This window comes from Crinia signifera, chromosome 9 (genome assembly GCF_055691185.1).
Source record: "Crinia signifera chromosome 9, ASM5569118v1, whole genome shotgun sequence".
In the NCBI taxonomy this organism is placed as follows: domain Eukaryota; kingdom Metazoa; phylum Chordata; class Amphibia; order Anura; family Myobatrachidae; genus Crinia; species Crinia signifera.
Window position 1 is genome coordinate 123,529,018 of NC_139225.1, and position 24,459 is coordinate 123,553,476.

General features: G+C 45.2%; 1 protein-coding gene across 1 annotated transcript in view; it reads right to left on the reverse strand.

Annotated features, from left to right (window-relative positions):
- Positions 1-13,379, reverse strand: part of CLPTM1 (CLPTM1 regulator of GABA type A receptor forward trafficking) — a 37,106-nt gene extending 23,727 nt beyond the window's left edge. Inside the window, exons 1-2 of the mRNA XM_083159639.1 lie at positions 13,222-13,379; positions 4,157-4,284 (exon numbers count right to left, since the gene is read on the reverse strand). Of these exons, the coding sequence (XP_083015765.1) occupies positions 4,157-4,284; positions 13,222-13,248 (155 nt within the window). The 5' untranslated portion in view covers positions 13,249-13,379. The remainder of the gene's footprint in view (positions 1-4,156; positions 4,285-13,221) is intronic.
- Between the last annotated feature and the right edge of the window lie 11,080 nt (positions 13,380-24,459).

Genomic DNA, 24,459 nt, shown 5'->3' on the forward strand with positions numbered 1-24,459 from the left:
TAAAAAAAAAATTTAAAAAAAAATTCACTCTAAAACAGTGCATACGGGCAGTGTACAGTGCATACGGGCAGTGTGCAAAGATACACACAGCTCTACAGAGAAACATCCTCACATTTATATCCAACTTGCCCCAAACGGTACCCAATTCACAGTTCAGATTTGGCCCGATTTGAACAGATTTCAACGGATCAGGCCAATATATCGGATAAAATCGGCCCAAATCGGAGGTGTCTGACATAGGTTTCAGAAGGAGTGTTTGTCTATACCGCACTGAGTGCTCCTTTGTGCGATCACATAGAATTCCCTTTTTCTTGTGTAGGTGTCTTTTTATTCTTTTATTTTATTTTTCACAGTTACTTGTGTGTTTTTTTCTTTTCAGCAGTTGTGATGCTACCCTTCTCTTATTTTATGAACATGTATAATGGGAAAAGAAAAGGATAAGAGATATTCTGGGTGCACCCAGAACTCTTATCCTTTTCTTTTCCCATTATACGTGGTTGACATATGATAGGATCCAGTGCTCCCAGGAAGCTGCCAGGGAAACTCAAGGGAAAACGGGTCCCTCAGACAAGTCGGACTGTGCATGGGGATGTAAATTCATCTACAGTAGCTACAAAAAAAACTATGTATCATGTTGCCACCTGTTGGCCACACGTGGCAATCGCAGTAGTCGGAGGCAGATTCTGAGAAATGCAAAAAAGCAGGTAATGTTTTACCGGGTTATGATCACTAGGTTGACATGCATGAAGGTCGACAGTCAAAAGGTCAACATGGAGGAGTTTTTAACTTTTTTTTTTTTTTTGAGCAGACAGGTGGCATTTCATGCACGCCATCCACTAGGGTGCGGTGGGAGAATAAAATAGTGTGCCGAGCATAGTGGGGCACTGTGCCCGAAGGGGACGCGGTGATACATTTCAGTGTCCATGTCGAAATTCAGGGAGGGGGGGGGGGGGGGGGGGCGGGCGCCACCCCATGTCTACCTTTTGACTGTCAACCTAATGCTTGCGTCGACCTAGTTCATGTCTATCCAATGATCCATACCCATTTTACATGCAATGCAGAGAGAGCAAATACATTTATTAATGGTTAATTGCTGCTTTCTTTTTCCACTGCCTCTTAGCTATGAGCTAGGAAACATGGCATCTCAAACCCTCAGTGATATCGTTTACAATATTTTCTAGTGCAATGCAAAAAAATCAAATAAAAAAAACACAATGCACATGCTCCAGCGGGCCATTAACATCGCCTGGCGGTCAGCTGCACATGCAGCTCAATTTGAGAATCATCAATGACTGGGTGTATGGAGCAGGGACTCAATGACATCACTTAACGAGATCATTACCGATAGATCACTCAGTGTGTATGTCCTACATCATTCCTCCATTAAGCCTTGGAAAAGATAAAGCGGAGGAGTTGCCCAAAGAAACCAATCAGTTTCTATCTATCTCGATCAAGGTCTTTAAAATGGCAATTAGAAGTCAACTGGTTGCTTCAGGCAACACCCCCATTTTTTTATTTATCCAAGGCTTGGTGCTGCACCCCCTGAAGTCCATTTGTTCAGAACTTTACAAACAATATTCCTGCCTAATGAATTCCCAGCACCTGACAAGGATACAACTAAGAAAAAAAAAGTTTTGATTTCGCAGGTGCTCCTCAGAGCGTAACATTTACATTACGGAACATACCGGTTACTCTAGAATTATGTTTAAATTAATGTTTGAGATGCCGCCCAAAACCAAAAGCTACTTTGTAGCCTGTCCCAGGCATTCCTGTCAGTGTTTTAATCTTATGGGCGTACACACGGGGAGATTTCATGGCTTTTTCTAAGCGATCTGACTGATGAGCAGATTGCTTAGGAAATGCCCCTACATGGATTATATGTAGGGGCCACAGCGATGCGTGGGCCTGCGCGTCACTATCACCCGGCGATTAAGATACAGCAAAATCGACTTTGATCACCGGTCATGGTCCAGTGTTCTCACCGGAGAACACTGGCCCAGACAGATCGCTCAGCACAATCTCCCCATGTGTAAAGGCCCCCATACACTAGCCGATTTTGGTCAGATTTCATCCAGATCAGTCGGATCTGGCCAAAATCGTACCAAAATCGGCTAGTTTTGATGTCCCCTCAGATCCGATGCGCGGTCCCGTGCGCATCGGATCTGCGTCGGGTGGTCGGACCTGCTGCACGTCAGACCACCCGACTTGGGACCTAGTGGGGCGGCGAGGCGGTAGAGGGAGCAGGGGGGGCTGGGGACGCTGCGGGGGACGCAGGCGGCATAGAGCCGCGCAGGGGGAGCCGGCGGGAGCTGTCAGTATTGAATAAAAAAAAAAAAGCCCATACAATGCATGGGCGGCCTGTGATTGGCTGAGCGCTCTCTCAGCCAGTCAGCAATTGGCTGAGAGAGCGCTCAGCCAATCACAGGCTGCCCATTCATTGTATAGGCTTTTTTTTCTAGCACTGACAGCTCCCGCCGGCTCCCCCTGCCCGGCTCTATGCCGCCTGTGTCCCCCGCAGCGTCCCCAGCAGCGGGGGACACAGACGCTGTCCCCGCAGCGTTACCAGCAGCGGGGGACACAGACGCTGTCCCCGCAGCGTTACCAGCAGCGGGGGACACAGACGCTGTCCCCGCAGCGTCCCCAGCAGCGGGGGACACAGACGCTGTCCCCGCAGCGTTACCAGCAGCGGGGGACACAGACGCTGTCCCCGCAGCGTCCCCAGCCCCCCTGCTCCCACCTCTGTAGCCCCCCCCCCTGCTCCCCGGGTTTTTTTACATGTGATAAATCGAGACGATTTATCACATGTAAAAAATGGCACATCAAGTGCCAATCTAATCAAGCTCCCCCGGGGAGCAGCCGGGGAAGCTCAGGGGGAAGTCGGGGGCGACTTGTCCTAAGGACAAGTCGCCCTAGTGTATGGGGGCCTTAAGACTCATTAGAGAGCCAGCTCCTCATTACTATGGTAGAAAGGACATGAGCCGTAGCATTAGGCATTGTAGACAATTTGGAGTACAATTGGGAACAGTAAAAAAAAAAAACACAGGGTGACGTGATCTGATTAGGAGGTGCAAAGCCATTTTACCAGATCAGATGGAACAAAGGGAATCTCTGCAGGTTAATGCAGTAGGCCCAGCTTGTATGGGATTACAGACTGGAATTAATGACAGATTTACAAGGTAATAGGATCACAAGGTCCCAACTGTTTCAGATAAGGAGAGAACCAGTTACTTGTTATAAAGCAATTAAAGCTGCAGTTTTTGAAGACAACAACTGACCACTGGGAAATAGAATTGTAGTGCGCAGAAAGGTGCATTTGGGCCAGTGAAGTTACTGCGGACTCTGAATTGTCACCTGTATTAAGTAGTTTAGAACAAGGACCTAAAAATGTGTAAAGGTGTCTTGAGTTGTAAGGAGTTAACACTTGAATTTATAACAATACTACAGTATGCATGTTACCTGGCTGATATGAATACAGGCTTTCAGGCAGAGTTTCCAAAACTCTGTCATTACATTCCAGGGTTTAAGGATAGCCATTACTTGAATCCAGAAGATTTGTTGGCCAAACATACAGAAGTCAAACGGTTTTGAATTATTTGATGAATCCAGTATTCCAAACTTCGATAAAAATACTTCTGAATAATGTCTTAGAGATCCTTTTGGCTAAAGGGGTTTTCACAATTTAAAACTGTATGGTGTACAATTACCCCCTGAAGCTGGGTACACACTACCACTACACGCGCCCGATCTGTCGGAATGGACATCGCCAGTGGGCGGGTGCATTTGCATGCGCCCTCCCACTGATCTCTCAATCACAGACTGCTTCCGGTGCGGCTGTACGGGCGGTCAGCAGATCGGTTATAGCATGCTGATATGTACGACAGTGGCAGCCATATTGCAACAAAATTTAACATTCATCATGGCGCAGCCTATCACAAAGGTGTAAACACTGTGCATCTGCTGAAATGAACTGTAGTACATACTGAATAGATTTATCTACTCAATGTCTAAAAGGTCACATTAAAGCTCAAGAGAATAAGTCAAGCATGGCGGCAATTCCACTAATTCAGACACCAGCAGTAGATGTATAGCTAGAGGTCAGGGATAACTGGCTCCTGGGTTTGCCTTGTTGAGTGTTTTATGTGCGAAGATCACTCACCTGAACAGGATGCCTTTTATCACTTGCCAAGCATTGGGGGGAGGTGGCTGCTGTGGCTGCTGCGGCTGGGGATTCTGCTGGTCAGGTGCTACAGCTGCTTCAGTTCCGACAGAGCCATTGAGGGCCGCCTGCAAGACAGACATTAATACCAGACTTAGTATAAAAAAAAGGTACAAACTGTTAAAATGGTCTATGTACTAATTGGGAGGAGATAATGTTCCACCAAATCAGCTACTAATTGGCATGTTTCTTCCTATAGAATGATTGTAAGCTTGAGGGCGCGGCCTTCCGACCGCTGGCTGTTATTACTCCGTTTATTCTAGAACGACTGTTCCCAATTTTAAAGCGCAACCGTATAAAGTAATAAGGTTACATTATGTGTTCAAAGATTAACAGTTAGGAATGGATCAGTTGGTACTTTATCTCTACTTTCTCCAAGGCTTAGTAAATAGACCGCAGGTTTTTCTGACTGGTTGATCCTCTGCCCATCCTGCACATCTTAGTTCACTGTTTCAATTGGGTATGGGTTGACAAAATTTTAGGTCGAAGAACATAGGTCAACGACAGGAGGTTAACACGCCAAATGAAGACAGGGTCGCAAGGTCAGCACAAGCATTAGGTTGACAATAGGATGGATTGACATGAGTTTTTCACGGGTTATGTCCCAAATGTCGGCATGGACCTCGTCAAAGTGTACCGCTGCGCTCACCGTGCTTCGGGCACGGTGCCTCGCAGCACTGTTCACCCTCCAATGCTTATGCCTACCGTTTCTATTACTAAAAAGCAGCCGTGAGAGCAGGGACCCTCATGCTGAAGGTGCGGAGCTGCCTGCCTCATGTACGCCACCTTTCTCACTAATCATCAGTATCCACACTACAAATACAAGCTGACCTAAATAGGTAGTTGACGTTAAAAAATAAAAAAAACTCAGCAAACCCGAACGTTATTGATGCTGAATAAACAAAATCTTCACTTTGCCAATTTAAATAAACAGTATTTTATTAAATACAACAATACTCCCGAAGTCCCTCATGACTTGGAGAAATGTGTAGCAAATAACTCCATTATAAAATACAAATACAATTACAAAAGAGGCTACGGAGCCAAGACGTTCCCACCAATTAATAGGACTTCAATCAGCCAGCCTCTTTGAACCAGAAAACAACTTTAACCATCAACAGAGGCAACAAACATTGTATGTACCAGCAGGAACAGAACTGTGCTTTGGGAGAAGAGGGAGCTACAGTTGATCACTTCTTGGCCCTCCGCTTATTAATGGAGCAGCGCTATCCATTGTAGGGATGAGCCACATAAAGGATGACATGTAATAGGGTGAGAGAATCGTAAGAAATCTCCAATTTTTTTTTAAAGCGGCAATCATTTACACTGCAAAATCAAACTGGGTAAAAGGATTGCCACTTAAAAAACAAAAAAAAAACCTGGAGAGTTCTTACCAAATCTCTCACTTTCTGTTTTTCATCCTATTACATTTCACCCAAAGTATCTATTCAAAGCAATACAACATTGCCATCCTGAGGCCTATGCAGGAGGCATTGGACCACAATGCCTAAGCAGTACTGCCTGTATGTAATGTGGCTATGAATGTGGAAATGTTGGGCGCTGTGCCGGAGGCGTGCATATTCTACGCACACAAAGTCACCCAACAGAAGCTTTTTTATGGCTGTGGACAATGCTGTATCTAGCATCGTTCCATAATAAATGTATTGTTAGGACCTTGTGACTGTGAAAGCCATGACAAAATGGCTAACCCTTTGAGTGCTCAGTAAATTTGTCAAAATAGGTGTGAAAATTGACAAGCAAACATTTTTATTCATCATAATGACCTGTAATGTTTACTTGATATAGGAAATAATCTTTTTTTTTTTTTTTTTTTTTTTTTTTTTTACACATTTTTTTTTTTACATTTATATAACAAATGTGAGCAACGCTGGCATTTTTAGCGAATATTTTGAACAGCTCTCACGGAGATGCTGGCACTCAAAGGGTTGACATCAGTATCATGTGACACAAGTCAGCATGGATACTGCGTGATCTCTTGGGAAGGGTGGCAGTAATATCAAGGAAGACCCTAAAACACAATCCGGAAAGGAAATCATTTACCAAATTATGGGGCTGAAGATATCACCCAGCACATACATTACATCAGCATAAATCCTACAAATGACCTGATATATACTAGTCTGGGGGTCTGTCCGGCAAACATGCACATTGTATTCCTCATGGCACCCCTAGTAGAATAACCATGAGACAATCAGCCTATAAGCAGTAGTATGCATAACTTTAGGTATTCATTTTCTATTTATAAATATGGATCCACAAGTGATCCTCCAGGGTTCTAAGCAGCTCACACGGCAGCAAAGATCCGCTGGGCCCAAGTCATCAGCAGATCCAGATCAACACTGAATAAGGATCTACGCGAGCAGGATTGCCAGGGAATACAGGTGGATACACTGTGATCCTTATTTTAACGAAGAGGTAACATAATATTTTTCTTTATTCCAGCCTTATCGCTGGTTCAGGGGGCTGATGGTACTGTATACTGTGGCTCTCTAGCTGTTGTCGGAACACAAGGACTGGCAGGATGTTCTAGGACTTGCGCACAATAGCTGGGCATCCCAGGTTTCCTACCTATTAGTCTGCATGTCCAAGTCTCCATCCACATACAGCAGCACTCTCTGATGCCTATATACAATCCCTACAAGAAACACCAACACCAATGTTTATACTTAAACACAGCTTGAATATGTTCGGTATGCACACTTAATAACAGAAGAGCCCTTTGTTTTTAATAACCAAAGGCAAACTGGTTTCTTCTGCATGAGACAATAACACCTGATTGTCCATACAGCACCTTGCATTCTCGGCCAATGGATTCCCCTACTGTCTCAGTGAATAGCCATGGTTTGTGCCCTCAAATTATTTGAATATTGCCTTAAGCACGCCATGTGGCCACTTTCTCTGCACACTTTACGGTCTTCTATAAGGGCTACGGTTACTAGGTCGAAGGTGGACATACATTGAGTCGACCACTGAAGGTAGATGGTGCTTACCTGAACTAGGTTGACATGGCTATGGTCAACAGAGTGGGAAGGTCGATACAAGCATTAGGTCGACACTAAAACGGTCGACATGAGTTTTTCATGTTTTTTGGTCCCGAATGTCAAAACGGACACCGTCTATAAGTGTACTGTGTCCCCTTGCATGTCAACCTTATGACACATACTCTTCTATACCACCCATATTTTACTTAAAAAATTATAAAACAAAATAGTAATAGGGTCCATTCTAGCACCCTGCTTCTTTCAAAACCCATGCAGTTCTTCTTCCTTCCCTGCCTGGGGTGCTAAATCTCTGATTTAATCCACCAAGGATATATAAAATAAACTGGAAAACAAAGTATGACAGCGCTAGGGTGGTAAATAAAAATGAAATAGTCATTAAATAACGGTTGACTCAAATTCTACATACTGTATATTACACAATTGAACTACTAATTCAAGCATTTAACGATATATATATACATGAAAGTAACACTGGGGGGTATTCAATCCCTGGTAAATGTTTCGCCAGTGAAAAAATCTGCAATTTTCACCAGTTTTTTGGGTTGAATTCGACTTGCCCTATTCAATCCCAGTGCTGATTTTTGCCTGGGCGGAAAAAAATTCCAGCATCGCCGAAAACCACATGGATTGGCAAAATTGGTGATTTTGCAGCCGTTTCTGCCCATCCTGAGTCGGCAGGGTATTGCATGCTGGGTTCAAATGCGATAACTTTACAGTAGTGTATTTACATTTCACAAAACAAATATTTTTAGCATTTTGTGAGGTAATAAACATTCATATCTGGTAACATGATATAGGACATGTGATCTCAAAGAACCTTTGGGTTAATAAGCATGTTTAATCATATGTAAATATGTGTTCAATCTAAACCCTTGATGGCAGTTGGAGTATGAACAGTGAGGATAACAAAGGCTACAGGATTCTGATCAGCAAATATCCTATTTCAGTGGTTCTCAAACACTGTTCTCTGGAGCTGCGAGGATAACAAAGGCTACAGGATTCTGATCAGCAAATATCCTATTTCAGTGGTTCTCAAACACTGTTCTCAGGAGCTGCAACAGTTCATATAACAGGTGCACAGGTGTAGTCATTGCTCTCCGACCCGTTTTAAAATGAAAAGAACTTACAGGTGGAGCTAATTATGTAACTTAGTAGTGATTTTGTGAGAACTGGAAAATGTGCGCTGTGTGTGGATCCGGGGACAGAGTTTGAGAACCTGGGTTCTAGATGATAGAATCATAGTCCCCTCACTAGAACACCCCACTCATCTAAGTGACCATGACAACAGGAAGTATCCGAACTTCACTGAACAGTCTGTATTAAAAAGGCAGTGCTCCTCTCTCTGGGGACTGATCATGTAATTATTATAGTATCATTGTGTGTCTGTTTAACAGCCTTCTTTTTGTGACCATGTGCCTTAACACATGGTGGTTGTCATATTGGAAAAATTAGGTTTCATTATTCAGAAGAAATATGCTAATCAGCTTTAAAGGATGGAATTCCTCTTTTCGTAGAAAATCAATTAGAAGACTTCACAAATGATTTACCCTATTACTATACCGAGGAAGAATACTGTACATCCACAATTTTTTTTTTATTTTTTTTTTAAAGAATAAGACCAGTATCACATTCAAAACAATGGTTTTAAATTGCATAATGGATTGTTATTATTACAATAGGCATTGCTAAGCAACCACCCAATTATCAATTAAGTTGTCTCAATTAACAGCCACAGTGACATGCCGGAGGAAGAACCAACTAGAAATGAAAGATCTATAGAATACAGTTAATTTGAAAAACTATTTACCCATTATAAGGGAACCAAAGTGTGCAAATGTATCTTATGCTAAACATTGAATAACAGTTCAATTCTATAAATTCATCATGTTATTAGATCGTAAGGTTAGATTTTTCTTTTTGCTTTAATTACAGCATGGTTACAGGTTATACACCTTTGAAAAGCCTTTTTGTCTGTTGTGTACCTCATTTTCCGCAGGATTTTTATGTTGTTAATTGGTTGAAAAAAAATCTTACGGTAATTTTTTTTTTTCGTGATGTATACATTTAAAGGTCCATACACACTGGGCGACTATGCTCAGCGTGTATGGACAGTGATGATGACAATCATCACTGTGGGGAAAGCCGCTCAGTGCATACACTCTGAGCAGATTTCCCCCTGCCCGGCGCCGGCTATGCAAAGCCGTCCTCAAAGCCGCTCATCTGCTGGTATAACCAGCAGATGAGCGGCTTTCCCGGCGATGTGGGAGCGTGCAGCAGGGCTCATCGCTGGGGCATACGCACTGGGTGGCTTTGAGCTGAAAGCCGCTCAAACAGGCTGTTTTGAGTGGCTTTCAGCTCAAAGTCGCACAGTGTATATGGGCCTTTAGAAATAAAACAAAGGACTATTAGTAATACACAATGTTTATGGGTTTCACAGTTCCTAAAAATTTGTATGGAAGCAGTTATAACATTTGAAAATAAAGGCTGCATCTTGTGTATTAAGACCCTAATGGGGCCTACACACGGGGAAACACTGCTGAGCAATGTAGATCGCTCAGCACACAGCAATGTGTCAGGGCCAGTGTTCTCCGGGAAGAACACTTGCCCTGAATGGCTCTCTTACTAAAAATTTACACAGGACGTTAATTGCCAGGCGATAGCGACACACAGGGCTGTGCAGCGAACTCAGACAGTGGGGTGAGCACAGAGAAGCACCTTTTGGCCTCTCTGCGCTTGCAACCTATTCTATTCTCGCTCTGTAGGGGTCGTGGACACCCATGAGCTAGAATAGCCCCTGTCAGTTGTGATCCCGACTCTCAGGTTTTTAACAGCTGCGATTCCAAAATCAGTGTAATGACTGTCGGGAGGTCATGCGGCACCCCTCATTCTAACACTCTTTTTCATACTCAGAGACACCCCATCTGTGTCACCCTTGTCTGTCCCTCCCCTACAGAATGTAAGCTCTTACCAGAAGGGACCTCTCTTCTTGTGCTTTACCTACCTACATAATTATCTACTCAATACTTCTGCCACCCTAATGCTTATTCCAGTGTCTGCTGATGAAGCAATGTATATCAGCATCAGAATCAACTTAATTGGCCATGTATACCTATACAATGTACTCATCCTGGATGATCTTGTGCTGTAAGTTGCTGTACTTTTTTTGTGCTACAAAACCTTTGTGGCACAACAGTAATAATCCTCTTCGTACATATACACATGAAATTAGTGCCATAATAGAACACTATAACCAGTTTCAACTAAAATACATCCCTATCCCCAACTACAAAAAAAGTAAGGGGCTTGGTTCGGAGATACCCCTCATTTATGGAAAACATCTCTTTTCCCCAACACCTGGCGGACTATCAATCATCTGCCAGAGGATTCAGCAGAAGTTTAAGAAGTGTGTAGCCTTCTAAGGTAAAACTTAAAGTGTGAACCCGTACATTAAATGATCCCACTAAGACAGGTATGAGGTATTGACCCATCCATCATCATGCTGGCCTTGGGTAACCAGATGTTAAACTAAAATGCTACTACTGGATAACAATCATCTTTAACATTCTTAAAATAAACTTTCCATCTGTGCAATTCCCAGGTCAGTTTTGTTACATACAACTATGAAGTCATATGGGCCCCATACATCAGCAATTAATTGTGACACTCCTCAGATCTGGAGATGATTGTCACAATTAATCTTTAATGTGTGGGCTCCCCCTTTTGGCGATCCTGATCAAAAATTGATCGGGATGGCCAATCGATTGCTGAATCAAATTTTTAAACATGTTTATTAATCTGGTATTATCTGCGGTTGTTTTTTATGTGTGGGCATTCCCGTCTCGTCGTCTTCTTCTATTTAAATTATGAAAAGAAGTAACAGATGAAATGACAATCGATTGAGGTGATGTATGGGCACTTTCCAGATATGAAGATGCAATCTTTAGATGGGAAAAATCTGCCGATCACTGAAATAAATCTGTAATGTGTGGGCAAGACAAATAGATTGTAGAAACCATTTATCTGTCCCAAAAAAAAAATCACTGGATCTGGAAAACCATTAATTGTGATTGCTGAAGTATGGGGCCCATTACATTAGAAATTGTTAGTACAAAGATAGCCTACCCTATAATGAGAGCTCTAAAACATCAGGATGGCGATGGCTGTGTTCACCCATATAACGGTGTACATCTCTAAAGCCAAGTACACCCCTATGCAATAGCTCAGTGGTTCCCAAACTGTGCGCCTAGGCTCCCTGGGGTGCCTCGGTGCACTTGCAGGGGTGCCTCAGGTTGGTGGTCCAGAACCAATTCAAATTGTTTATGGTCAATGTAATGGCCAAATATGTGGATAAACAGAAGTGAATCATGTTCCTCACCACATAACTGGACCGAAGGATGACATTTAGGCACAACTTATTTAATTTTTTTTTTTTTTTATTCTTGGTAACAAACTTTTGACCTAGGGGTGCCCTGAAAAATATTCTGATACTCTAGGGTGCCGCGAGTCAAAAAAGTTTGGGAACAACTGCAATAGCTGGTTCGATTACCCAGTGTCAGCTGATCAGCCCAACCATTGTATAGATGAATATGAGGGAGCGTTAGCTGATAAATGGCCTAAAATGCTCCTGCTACAGTTGGAGTGAGAGGTCACATCTTATAAGCTGTTTTATAACATGCTGACTTCCAGATCCCATAGAAGAACAAACAATAGGCTGAGATATTTCCAGCTCAGTGAGTGCAGGGGTCACATGGGGTCAAGCTGCCTACATATTACTCTGTTGCTCCGGAGAATTTAACCCAATAAACCAAGTGATCGCTAAGGCGTGCGCCCAGCTTTAGGATAGGTACTCTCTTGTACTTTTGATATAAATATTTAACTTTCGTGAACACTGTATGAATGTGACAGAGGCTGGAGATGCCTGTAATACTAGTACCACTAAAACATTACTAATCTGGTTAATAAGTGAAGAAGCCACCAATCATTACAATTCCAGAATAAAGTCCATCAAAGTATAGCTGACACCATAATGACTTATACATGTTACAGAGACACACAAATTGCATTTTAGGGAAATCTATGCATGCATTCTCCATCTTAGCACAATTCCTAAGCGCAACGGGTCCTAATGCCCACATGAACACAAGTAACTGAACATCTCTATCAATGGAACTACTTCAGTACTTCCTCATCTTTGCAGCAACCGCTTACGCTACGGAACTTACAAAGCTCCATTGTCCGCTCGCCTCGCTTGCCACAAATTTACTAAAAGGTAATAGATGGTGGCATGGACATGGGAGGGTGACATGGACACAGGAGGGTGGGGTAATTCCTCCCCAAAAATCCTTGCTTAGAGGTTAAGTAGCAGCTAACGTAACTGGCGTAACAGTGGCCGCAAAGATGAGGAAGTACCACTTCTTAGAGAATGCCTGTAGCCACCACAGTCCCTAGGGTAGTGCCTACTCTTTGTCGACCGAACCTTTCCCATCATGCATTAGGTCCATGTCACCTTCACATATTATTAAGTCCACATCCCTGCAATGGGGTCTGCTAGCACAGTGTGGGCTTTATCGAATGGGATTTGGCCCTGTATACAAGGTGATAATGATCCCACCGTACTGTGATTCAGCCTCCATCCAACAATACAAAGGGACATGGATAAAATGAATGAGTGTACTTCCTATGCCACGGCAATCACCATGAAGCCATGAGACATCAATACAGGCAGCTCTATGTCTGACCGGTCACAGCACCATTGTTATCCGTGCCCACACTGCCCATTGTAGGGTAAGACACCACCCTGCCCCCGGCTGTACACAGCACTAGGCTGCCATGGACAATGCAGTGAGAATAAGGCCATTCCCTAAAGTGATCCCTGCAGCTCATTGCCTAGCTATGGTCTGGCTGGCTATGGTCTAAGGCTGCAGCAGGGCCACATGACTCTCCTACCTACCACCCGCCAGGCCCGGGCACACAGCCACTTACCTGGCTCTCTCCTCCCGGCACCGCCATCTTGCTCTTTGCTCTGTCACTGAATTAACCGGATCTCGTGAGAAGACGCCGGGACATCGGCCGCAGCAACTACCGCCATCTCCGCCAATGAGCGCTCAGTACGTCTCTCGAAAGAGACGTCAAAAGATTTGAGGGCTTAGGTCACCTTGCATGTCTTTTCCGGATTCGAAGCCATCGCGGCCATGTTTACCAAGGGCAAACTGAATGGAATTACCCATAGACGCCATGTTTGGAAAGGGAACCCTCCCATACTTTATCATATACCAAGTGCGGATACTGCCCTGCACGGCAAATAAGCTGCCCTGTTCCTGTGGTACGACACACGCTGCATGAGCGCCATGTTTTAAAAGGGCAAATACAAGTTCACTATTTAGATTCAGATCTACTCCAATCCAGACTTGCCTACCCTCCTGCATTCTGCAGGAGACTCCTTGAAATAGCAGCAATCTCCCTCTCTCCCTCATTAGTCTAGCAATCTCCCTCATTTCACCTAGCCCTCATTACACTGTTACATTTTTCGGGGTAAAAAAGGAATTAGAGACAGGTATTTACATTAAATTATGAGCACTATTTCCCAGTAGCTCTAACTAACTGCTTTGGGGCTCATCTAGATTTGGATATAAGTCCTTTTAAAAGATTCTCAGATGTAGAAGTACACACCCACGCTTCTAGGTGCCACGTTCACAATCTCTTTTCACAATCTCTCCTTATATGGAACTAGACACGCCCTTTGGGTGGAGCCCGACATGCCCCCTCAATGGGGCGCTGTGCAAAATTCTCCTGCCAACTATAATCTCCCTGAAATTAGTTTTCAAAAGTAGGCAAGTATGCTCCAATCTCCCTATGTACTTCTACCATGCAAGGCTAGAAAGATGAATACAATATCTAAACATACCTAAATACATATGATTATTTTGCACTTTCTATCAATGACATTAGTAGGCACTCCCATACCTCCCAACATGACCCTCTCCAGGAGGGGGGACAGAATGCTCTATTCCTGGACTCAGGGGTGTAGCGAGGGCGGAGCCAGTGTAGCACAATCTTCGGGCGCCGGAGCCGTGCACCGCAAACTCTGCCGCCGGCTCCTCCACCCTGCTCGAACATTCCCCCACCCGCCCAGCTGTCCGACGCTATTTTCAATTCAAGTTTCCCGCTGGACCGCTAGCATCCAATTAGAAGCAGCATTGGTGGCTGCTGGACTGCGAGCGCCTATTGGTTAGCGGTCCAGTGGGAGACTTGAGAATTGAAAATAGCAGAAGACAGGCTCAGCCGGGCACAGCGGGGAGCGGGCTACAGTCCCCCTTGGCGACAATCAATTTCAGTACCCCTTGGCAACGAGCAATTTCAGTCGCCTTTGGCAACGAGCAATTTTAGTTCCCTTTGGCAACAAGCAATTTTAGTCCCCTTCGGCAACAAGCTATTTCAGTCCCCCTTGGCAACGAGCAATTTCAGTCCCCCTTGGCAACGAGCAATTTCAGTCCCCCTTGGCAACAAGCAATTTCAGTCCCCCTTGGCAACAAGCAATTTCAGTCCCCCTTGGCAATGAGCAATTTCAATCCCCCTTGGCATCGAGCATGAAGTTCCTAGCAATGAGCATGTAGGTAAGTGGCACTTATGTGTCAAATGTGTAATGGGCATTACGGTTTGTTATATAGAATGTAATGGGCATTATGGTTTGTTATATAGTATGTTATGGGCATCATGTGTGGCCTTATGTGTAATTGGCAATACAGCATGTAGCTTTATGTGTAATGGGTACTACAAAGTTTGCTAAAATGTGCAATGGGCATTACGGTGTGTGGTATAATGTTAGGCCGTGCCCCCTTTTTTGCTGCACAAGAGCCCTGCCTACAACAAATCGGGGGGGGGGGGGGGTGGGTGCAAAACATGCCCTTGCTCCGGGCACCATGGCACCTAGCTACGCCACTGCCTGGACTTCCCTCTTAATTTATGATTGCCATCACCTGTGGTGAAACACCTTAATGATCAATTAACATGTTTAAAGCAGGTGATGTCAATCATAAATTAAGTCCAGAAGCATTGTGTCCCTTCTGGAATGTGTCATGTTGGGAGTTATGTTACTGTGCACTAGCAGTATTTACAGTGGCCAGTGCCCTCTGAATCTCATGGCACTCAAATGTTGTGTTCACATGGTGCGATTCATGCTATTGGCCAATCAGATTTAGTCTAACTGCACTTATTTACACTATCTTGCTATTTGGTCCTAGGCACAGAGCGGATGCACCATGGCGGAGGTTGCAGTCTCTGTGGAGCAGGCCTGAGCAGTGTGCTACCAATGCTGTGCCTCCATTTGGTGCAGGGAGACCCTACAGCATCTTAAGATAGCCAGTGCCTCGAAGATCCAGTTAATGCAGAGAATGAGATGGAGCTTTCACAATCAGCCAGAGTCCAGCACCCTCCAACCCCAGTGAGCAGGATATAATGTGCTTGATGGAGGCATCAAGGGCCAAATGTAGGATTGGGGAAAAAAATGTGATGGAGAATTATATATATATATATATATATATATATATATATATATATATCTGAATTGCATACATATTTATCTTTTTTTTTCTTTGGTAGTATACCAATTCCGGCATCCCAACTGTCATCATTCTGGTGTTGAGATCCTGATCTATTCGGAGTTCCAGCGATGGTATTGTGAGGGCTCAGAATACCATCGCCGGAACTCCAAATAGATCAGGACCCCAACACCAGAATGATGAAAGCCAGGATCCCGATCGGTAAGTATGCAAGGCTAGCTCCAGGCCATTCAGGAAAGAGGGCTTTAGGTTTAGGCAATAGGCAGGGACGGGACTTCGGGTTAGGCTGCAGGGAGGGGAAGGTTAGGTTTAGGCACCTACAAGGGGGGGGGGGTAAAGGTTATGCTCTAGGGCAGGGGGGTGTTAGGTTTAGGCAGAGCCAGATTAAGGTCTAAATGGGCCTGGAGCTGAAAATGATCAAGGGCCTATTATCCGCAATAATTGGGGTTGTGGCTAGCACCTAATAATGTGGGTGCATGACCAGTGTTCTGGTTAGGTGGTCTGCTCATGGGTGTGTCTGTAATTGTTTAAATACTTTCAACTAATTATATATACCAGGAAAAGGCAGGGGGCTGGTATAGGAAAATTGCAGGGAGATATATTGGTGGGTGCCCTCCAAAGGTGCACCCGCAGGATGCCGATGTCCTAAAATACTTGCGGGGTGAGGAGGCACTCCAGTCATAAAAAATACTGAAAGCCAAAACTTGGTAGCACCTTTTATGTGATCACCTAAGCTTACCACACCATATACCCCTCATACAAATCATGCAACACACTAATAACCCCCTTATACTGTACTTGCCTCTTACACATTATGCCACATGGAATGAGCCAAAATTCACACTCTGCCACACGTATTGAGTCAAAATACACACTATACCAGGCATTTCCAAACAGTGGCCCTCCAGCTTTTGTGAAACTAAACATCCCAGCATGCCTTGACATAGTTTTAGCATTCCCTAATAGCAAAACTGTGTCAATGCATGATGGGATTTGTAGTTTCACCACAGCTGGAGGGCCATAGTTTGGACATGCCTGCACTATACCAAACAGATTGAGCAATAATGCACAATATGCTTTATAAATAGGGGCATTGCGCGCCAAAGGCACGCATTAAAAATGTACACCATAATGCTGATTACATGTTAAGCCACACACCATAATCTCCATTATGTATTATGCCAAACAGCATAATGTCTATTAATAATTATGCTACATAAGTATTGCTTACCTACATGTTCATTGCCAGGGGTTCCATGCTCGTTGCCATGTGGGATTACATGCTCATTGCCAAGGGGGAATACATGCTCGCGGTAACTGGGGGACAGCCGCCGCCAGGCAGAAGTGGCAGCCATTGACAGCCGGGCAGAGAGCAGGGGGCTGCCCGGCTGTATTAAGAGCACCGCATGTCCCGGCTTTTTGAAATAATACCCCTTTCACACCAGAAAATGCAGGGACTTACCCGGGCATATGGTCCCAGGATCATGCAGGGACATTCCCGGATTGGCCCCTTTTACACCAGCCTAGTCCCTGCATTTTCTGGTGTGAGGGGGAGAGAAAACCACCCTTGCCCCCCTTTAAACAACCAGCTATATCTTCGGAACCAACTGACCCATTTACATGTAGGCTTCGAATGATTTTGGTCCCGTGAAACTGGGCCATTTGGTTCCAGAGAAATCTGTCCTCAAACAACATGAACAGCCATGAAATTACGGTACTTATGTAGTATCTGGGCTGCCGATTTTTTGATTGTATGCCTTAAGTTAAGGCATACAATCAGATGCGATGCGATGCGATATCGCATCGCATCGCATACGATGCGATGCGATGACCCGATTTTTCCATAGGATTCAATGTTAAAATGGACTGAGTCCATTTTAACATGGAATTCAATGGGAAAAAGGGGTCCTTTTCATACCCCTACTATCCAAGTGGGCATGGAGTTGGATATAAACCTGTGGCGAGCGTAGCGAGCCACCGAGCCCGAAGCGTGGCGAGCGAAGCGAGCCCCGCGAGGGGACGGTATTCTGCGTCCCCTCGCGGGGCTCGCTACGCTCGCCACGCTTCGGGCTCGGTGGCTCGCTACGCTCGCCACAGGTTTATATCCAACTCCATGCCCACTTGGATAGTAGGGGTATGAAAAGGACCCCTTTTTCCCATTGAATTCCATGTTAAAATGGACTCAGTCCATTTTAACATTGAATCCTATGGAAAAATCGGGTCCATCGCATCGCATCGCATGCGATATGGTCGGGTGCGATGCGATGCGATGGACCCGATTTCAAAATCGGCAGCCCAGTTACTACATAAGTACCGAAATTACATTTCAGAAATGAAAAAAAATGGTTTACCCGCAATATCTCTAGAACCAATGAACCCATATGGACCAGGTAGATTGACGGCCCAGCGATTTGGGTTAGACTGAGATCAACCTCGAGCTTCTGCGATGCCGGAGGGGGAACTGGCAGCCGATGGAACCGGGTGGAGGTCGGAATTAGCGGGTCCCATGTTATCCTATGGGGAAAACATTCCAGGTTTGCCTGGCGGTATCTCTGGTTCCCGGGGGGCTACCGATGCAGGGCTTGGCTCGTTGGCAAGCCCTGGCCCTCAGCTACAGAATGGGCATATTTGGAGAGTAGGCCTGGAGCTGTAGCTCCATCAGGCCCATTGTTAATCCGGCCCTGGGTTTAGGCAGTGGGGTGCAGGACTTATGGTTAGCCACTAGCGGGTAGGGTTGCAGGGGGGAATAAGGGTTAGGCTGGATGAGCCTTTAGGTGCCTTCCGGGCCTCTGTCTGCATTTTCACTATCGGGATGCAGGGGTTGGCATTATGACCTGCAAATTGGCAGCCATGCAATCATGTCTGAATAACCCCCTGCGTTCTTCTGCTCTCCTTATATATATGTCCCCTATTTCTCCTCTCCTGTGCTCTTCTTTTATCCATCCCTTGAAATGCTGCAAGCATTTGGAGGAGGTGTGCCAGACACAGATTCACTGGCCTTGGCAGCTTAGGTGCAGTGGCCATTCCACATACCAAAGTTTGGTTTATAGGTCTTAAATACTCTGGGCCCCTTAAAACCTTAATCCAGCTCTGATTAAGGTGCAGATATTCAATGCTACATGGCCCCTTTATCCTAAAGGAAAAAACTCGGAAGTTCAAGTCATCCTCATACACCTAGCCTCAATGTGATGCAGAGTGAATCACCTGGCATGAGTGAGCTGTGCTTTTTTTGTAGGCCTGTGCATCTTGTACACAATGAGATGCGACAAAAATGCTTCACTTGACGGCATTGATTTAATTTAATTTCAGATACTTGTAGATCTGTATTGTGATTGAGTCAGAATCTGTATATGAAGAGCAAATGAACTTGGGTGGGGATTAAATCATCAAGTTTTATGATATACAATGAGTTTTGAAACTCCTAATAAATGGTGTTCCATTTATTAGGAGCTGAAAAAAGCTGAAGACACTGCATTGAAGCACTTCATATACAGAATCAGTTGCACAGAGATAGCCAAGAGACACATATCATATGAATCAGTCTAGTCGAGTGAACTGGTTGTGTCATATCACATTGTGATTAAGGGCCTTATTCTAGTTCACTCTTTCTGACAAAATCCTTCTTAGATGGACAAAACCATGTGCACTGCAGGTGGGGCAGATGTTACTTGTGCAGAGAGAATTAGATTTGGGTGGGGTTTTACTTCAAACTGAGATCTATATTGCAGTGTAAAAATAAAGCAGTCTGTATTTACCCTGCACAGAAACAAAATAACTCACCCAAATCTAATTCTCTCTGCACATTTTACATCTGCCCCCCTGCAGGGCACATGGTTTTGTCCTTCTAAGAAGGATTTTGTCAGAAAGAGTGAACTAGAATAAGGCCCTAAGACACACATTTGTCTGAAAAGCACACTCTGCGCAAAAAGCACTTTTTTTCAGGCAGGTGTAACAAAATCCCTGATATGCGCCATTTTTTAGTGGACACTACTGCAAAAACACCCAGATTTCTGTGTTTTTCACGAAACCATGTTATTTTTAGGTGAAAATAAATTAACTTGAATTGCACTTTAAGACCACGGGCAAAACAAATCACACTAAAGACCCTTTTTCTTACTTGCAAATGTATCCGGCACAATTGAATTGGCCTTAGTTTCTACAGTAAGTAATGACAAAGCAACAGAGAATGGACAGATGCGCAGAAGGGTTGAAGGGAGAGGGGAAGTTGTGTGCAGTGGGGCATGTCATGTGAGAAATAAACGTGATGCACGGGGGGGAGGGGGGGCATGTGATTAAAATAGTGATAGGTGGGGAGGGGGTATGCATAGAAAATGTGAAGGGCAAGGGGACTGGTGGGGTGTGAGGTAAAAATGCTCAATGTTTATGGCCTTGATGTTCTAGCATTATTGTGGCTATTTTTGCTAATTAAATTGTCACCTTCATGTACTATTTAGGTATACCAAGTCATTTAAATAAATCATATATAGGTCTAGTGTCCATGAGTCTCCGAAACACTGCCATCTGCTGGCAGAGAGTGAAACTACAGGTGACATTTAATAGGATATGATTGTGGAGTTTTGGCGATAATTAGGCAACAAAATGGCGTTATCACATTTTTTGCCGAAATCACCAATTTAATAGGTTGCGCTAAGTCCCGTAAATCGCACTTTTTTGTGAGAGAATTCGCACTCACTTGCCGGGGGAAAAAAAATTAGCATTTTTATCGCATCCAGATGTTTTCGCATAGAAAAGTATACGAATCGCTTATTTAATGGCATGCGCAAATGGAATTCGCACTTTTGGGGTGTCTATAAATCACATTTTTTTCAGACCAGGTTCTGATGGGCGAATTAGTCAGAGACATGCACAGATCATTGCGATCTTTGCATGGTTCTGGTGTAAAAAGAAAGAGTTAAAACACAAATTTAAAAAAAAAAACGGCGTGAGGTCCCCCCTCCTGAGCATAACCAGCCCCGGGCTCAAAGAGCCGGTCCTGGTTTCATAAAATCACGGGGCAAAACAAATAGGGGTCCCCAGGATTTTATAAAACCAGCACCAGGCTCAAGGGCCAGTCCTGGTTCCCAAAATACGGTGGACAAAATGAGTAGGGGTCCCCCGTGTTTCAAGAACCAGCACCGGGCCCAACCAGCCAGCAGGGTAATGCCACAGCCGGGGGGAGACTTTTTATACAAGTCCCCCGGCCAAAGCATTCATGCCCTCTGACTGGTCAGCATGGACAGGGGTCCTGTCATTTTTATTTTACACAAATCGCACATGTCTGAAAACATGCTGATTTTTAGGACTAAAAATTGCACTTTATCGCAGGGTTGCCGACCCTCCCGGAATTTCCGGGAGTCTCCCGAAAATCGGGTACCCCCTCCCGGCCCCCTGGAAGGGTGGGCAACCCTCCCGGATTCAGGGGGGACCCCCGCCGACCCCCGGATCGCGGCATTAAAATGCCGCAATCCTCGGGTCTCAGAGGAGGGGGCGGAGCTAAAACGGCACAATCGCGTCATTTTAGCCCCGCCCCCTCCACGGAGATATGTGAATTTGATGCTTTAACAGCATGGGCGGGGCTTAGTGATGTCACTCGTAAGCCCCGCCCCCTGAGCGGCTTCTGAAACTCTCCTCTCCGGGCTTCTCCCGGAGAGGAGAATCTTAAAGTCGGCAACCCTGCTTTATCGCGCTTTTTTCCCCGCAAATTCGCATCTCATTAAATATGCGGTTTACAAGAGAAAAATGCAAATGTTAAAAGTGCGATGTGCAGCTATACGGTGCGATTTTAAAAAGTGCGAAAAAAATCGCATCCTATTAAATGTCACCCTACATCTCTTTCTCACACATGCACAAACACGGAAGGTAGCAGACTAGCTTTTGCTTCAAGCGTGCTTACTAGTGTATAATAAATAGAAAATGGACTAAAACATACTGTCAGCTACATGCATATATTCCGGTTATAGAGTCATATCTAAATACATCTCAAAGAGAGAATGAGCCAATACAAAATGTGAACCTATTATGCCAGGTGGTGTGTGCGCATTTCTAGTTGAGCCCTGTTTGCAGATCTGCCAAGAATAAGTTGGCAAACCTACCGTATGCCTCCTGGCTATGTATTATACACATACAAATCTGTGTACAGCTAGGACTGACTGGAAAGTACTGACAGAGGACATGCATGCTTTCCTTGTCTGATTCTCTCACTGTCCCACTCTCCACCTGCTTCATTTGACCTTTTGTGACGTTACATTTTAGGATGCTAGAGATTCCTGCCCAGATAAATTTGTTTCACATGTAACAATTTGCAGCAAACATCTGGTAACTGCCATAAACACACATGTACAGAAGTAAACAGAGAGGCCTGTCCTGCACACCAGTTAGGCTGTCCATATCCTAGTCCAGGCCTGGCCAAACCGGTCCTCGGGATCTACCAACAGGTCACGGTTTCAAGGGGTGTGGATTATTAGGTCGACAGTGTCTAGGTGAACAATCAATAGGACAAAGACTATTGGTCAGCAGGCAACAGGTCGGCACATGAAAAAAGATCGACAGTGTAGGTTGACATTGCCAAAATGTCAACACAAGCAAAAGGTCACTGTGGAAATGGTCAACACAGGAAAAAGTCAACACAAGTTTTTTGGTGTCTCGGTCGACATTAGTGTCCTGCATCTTCTTGTATGAGTTACTGCGCTCGCTATGCTGCGGGCACGATCCTCTCGGATCGTGAAGTAAGAACAAGTCGGAAACAAAATCATGAAAAACTCGTTTTGGCCATTTCCTTTGTCGACCTTTTGTCAATGTCGATTCATGTTTATAGCTATTGCCTGTCGACCAATAGTGGTCAATCTAATGAATGCCAACTTAGACACTGTCGACCCATCAACCGAATACAGTTTTCAAGACCACCCCGCTGGAGCACAGGTGCATCCATGACCGTCACATATTCAAACATGCTGCATTCATTCCTAACTGACACATTCTACAGATCCACTGGTGGCCTGGAAAACATGAACTGTTGGTAGATCTCGAGGAGTGGTTCGGCCACCCCTGTCCTAGGGACGATTCAGACCTGCTATCAGTTAGCCCCCTCCCTGACTGAGTATTGGCCCGCACTGTGCATGGCTGCGAATGGCTTTGGAGGGGGAAATCCAGTTACCATGGAATGGATTCCCCCCACCCCCACACCCGTATACAGCGCAGCATAAGTCAATACTTACTTGGCGCTGTAATGGCTGTGGGGAGATCAGGGCTGCTGATGACGGCAGCAGCCCTCCCTCCCAACGGCCAGGTCCATTTGCGTTTTTGTGCAGCACTCCCAGAAAACGCTGGGGTGCCGCCCACAAACGCCAGTTGTCAATCAGTCGGCACATAGCTGGCTGTGGCCGCACAGAGGGCTCCCTCATGCACATTGCAGATGGTGAGCATGCACAGTCCTCTGATAATTGCCAGGGCTGGGAATTAGCAGCCCTGCGATCAGGGCTGAAGCAGCCAACCAACTGTCCCATTTTCTGCCCACCACATATGTTACCGCTTGTCACACAGTCCCTGCTTTTGCAGAGCATCTTGTCATTCTCGTGCAGGGACGTGCAGTCAGGGGAGGCAGTGCTTCCCCTGTCAATTTGTTTTAAAATAATACAAAGAATATACCTATGACACATATTCTGTGTCATAAGTATTTTCTTTATATTATTTTACTGGTTTGAATGAATGAACCTAGTTTGGGAGGCATCGATAAGCGTGCCTCCCAAACAGAACTGCAAGGGGACGAAGCGGGGGGCGGGGCTTGGGGCAGGGCTAAGCAGTGGGCTAAAAAGCCCATTAAAAATAACACTAAAAGCGGCACTTCTAGAAGTGCCTAATTGAAAGGGGCTGCTGTGATTGGAAAGCAGATCCAGCTGCTGGCCAATCACAGCAGCCCCTGTCATGTAAGCTTCCGAAAGTGCCGCATTTGCTCCCTTCTCCCCTGCTCCCCGAGTCCCCATGCTGTGACCTGTGCTGTGCTGGAGAGTCAAACGGGCGGGGATGGCGGTGTCTGCAGAGGACGGCTGCTGCGTGCGCCGGTGTCAGGTGCGTGGGGGGGTGTTACAGCGGGCGGGGACAGAGGTTTGCGGCAGGGGATGGATGCTGCCTGCTGCTGGAGGGGGGGGGGGGGGCAGCGGGTGTCGGCGGCAGCCAGGGGGGGGGGGGGGGGTTTGCGGTGCGGTGGTGGCTGTGACAGTGCCTCTCCGTTCACAGCCACCACCGCACGTCACTGTTCTCGTGTAGTGTGTACACTCAACATCGTTAATGATGTGCGCTATTGCGTATCATTAAAACCCCCCCTGTCCGCTGAACATGAGGGTTGTTGGCTGTATGACCAAAATTGACCTGAATGTTCAGCGGTCCCAGTGACCGATTGCAGACTGCAGGGTTTATTTACTAAAATTCGAGTTTTATTGAAGATGGGATGTTGCTCATAGCAACCAATCAGAATCTACTTATTTTTTTAGCACTTTCTAGAAGATAATAGATAGAATCTGATTTGTTTTTTCCTGTCACCTTCCATCAAGCGCTCCACTTGGTTGAGCTGCCCCGGTGGGTACTCTTTACCTAGCACGGCGCCCACGATGTCCATCGCGGTCATCGGGTGTAAAAAATCGCGGACATCGCATGCACTACAGTAACG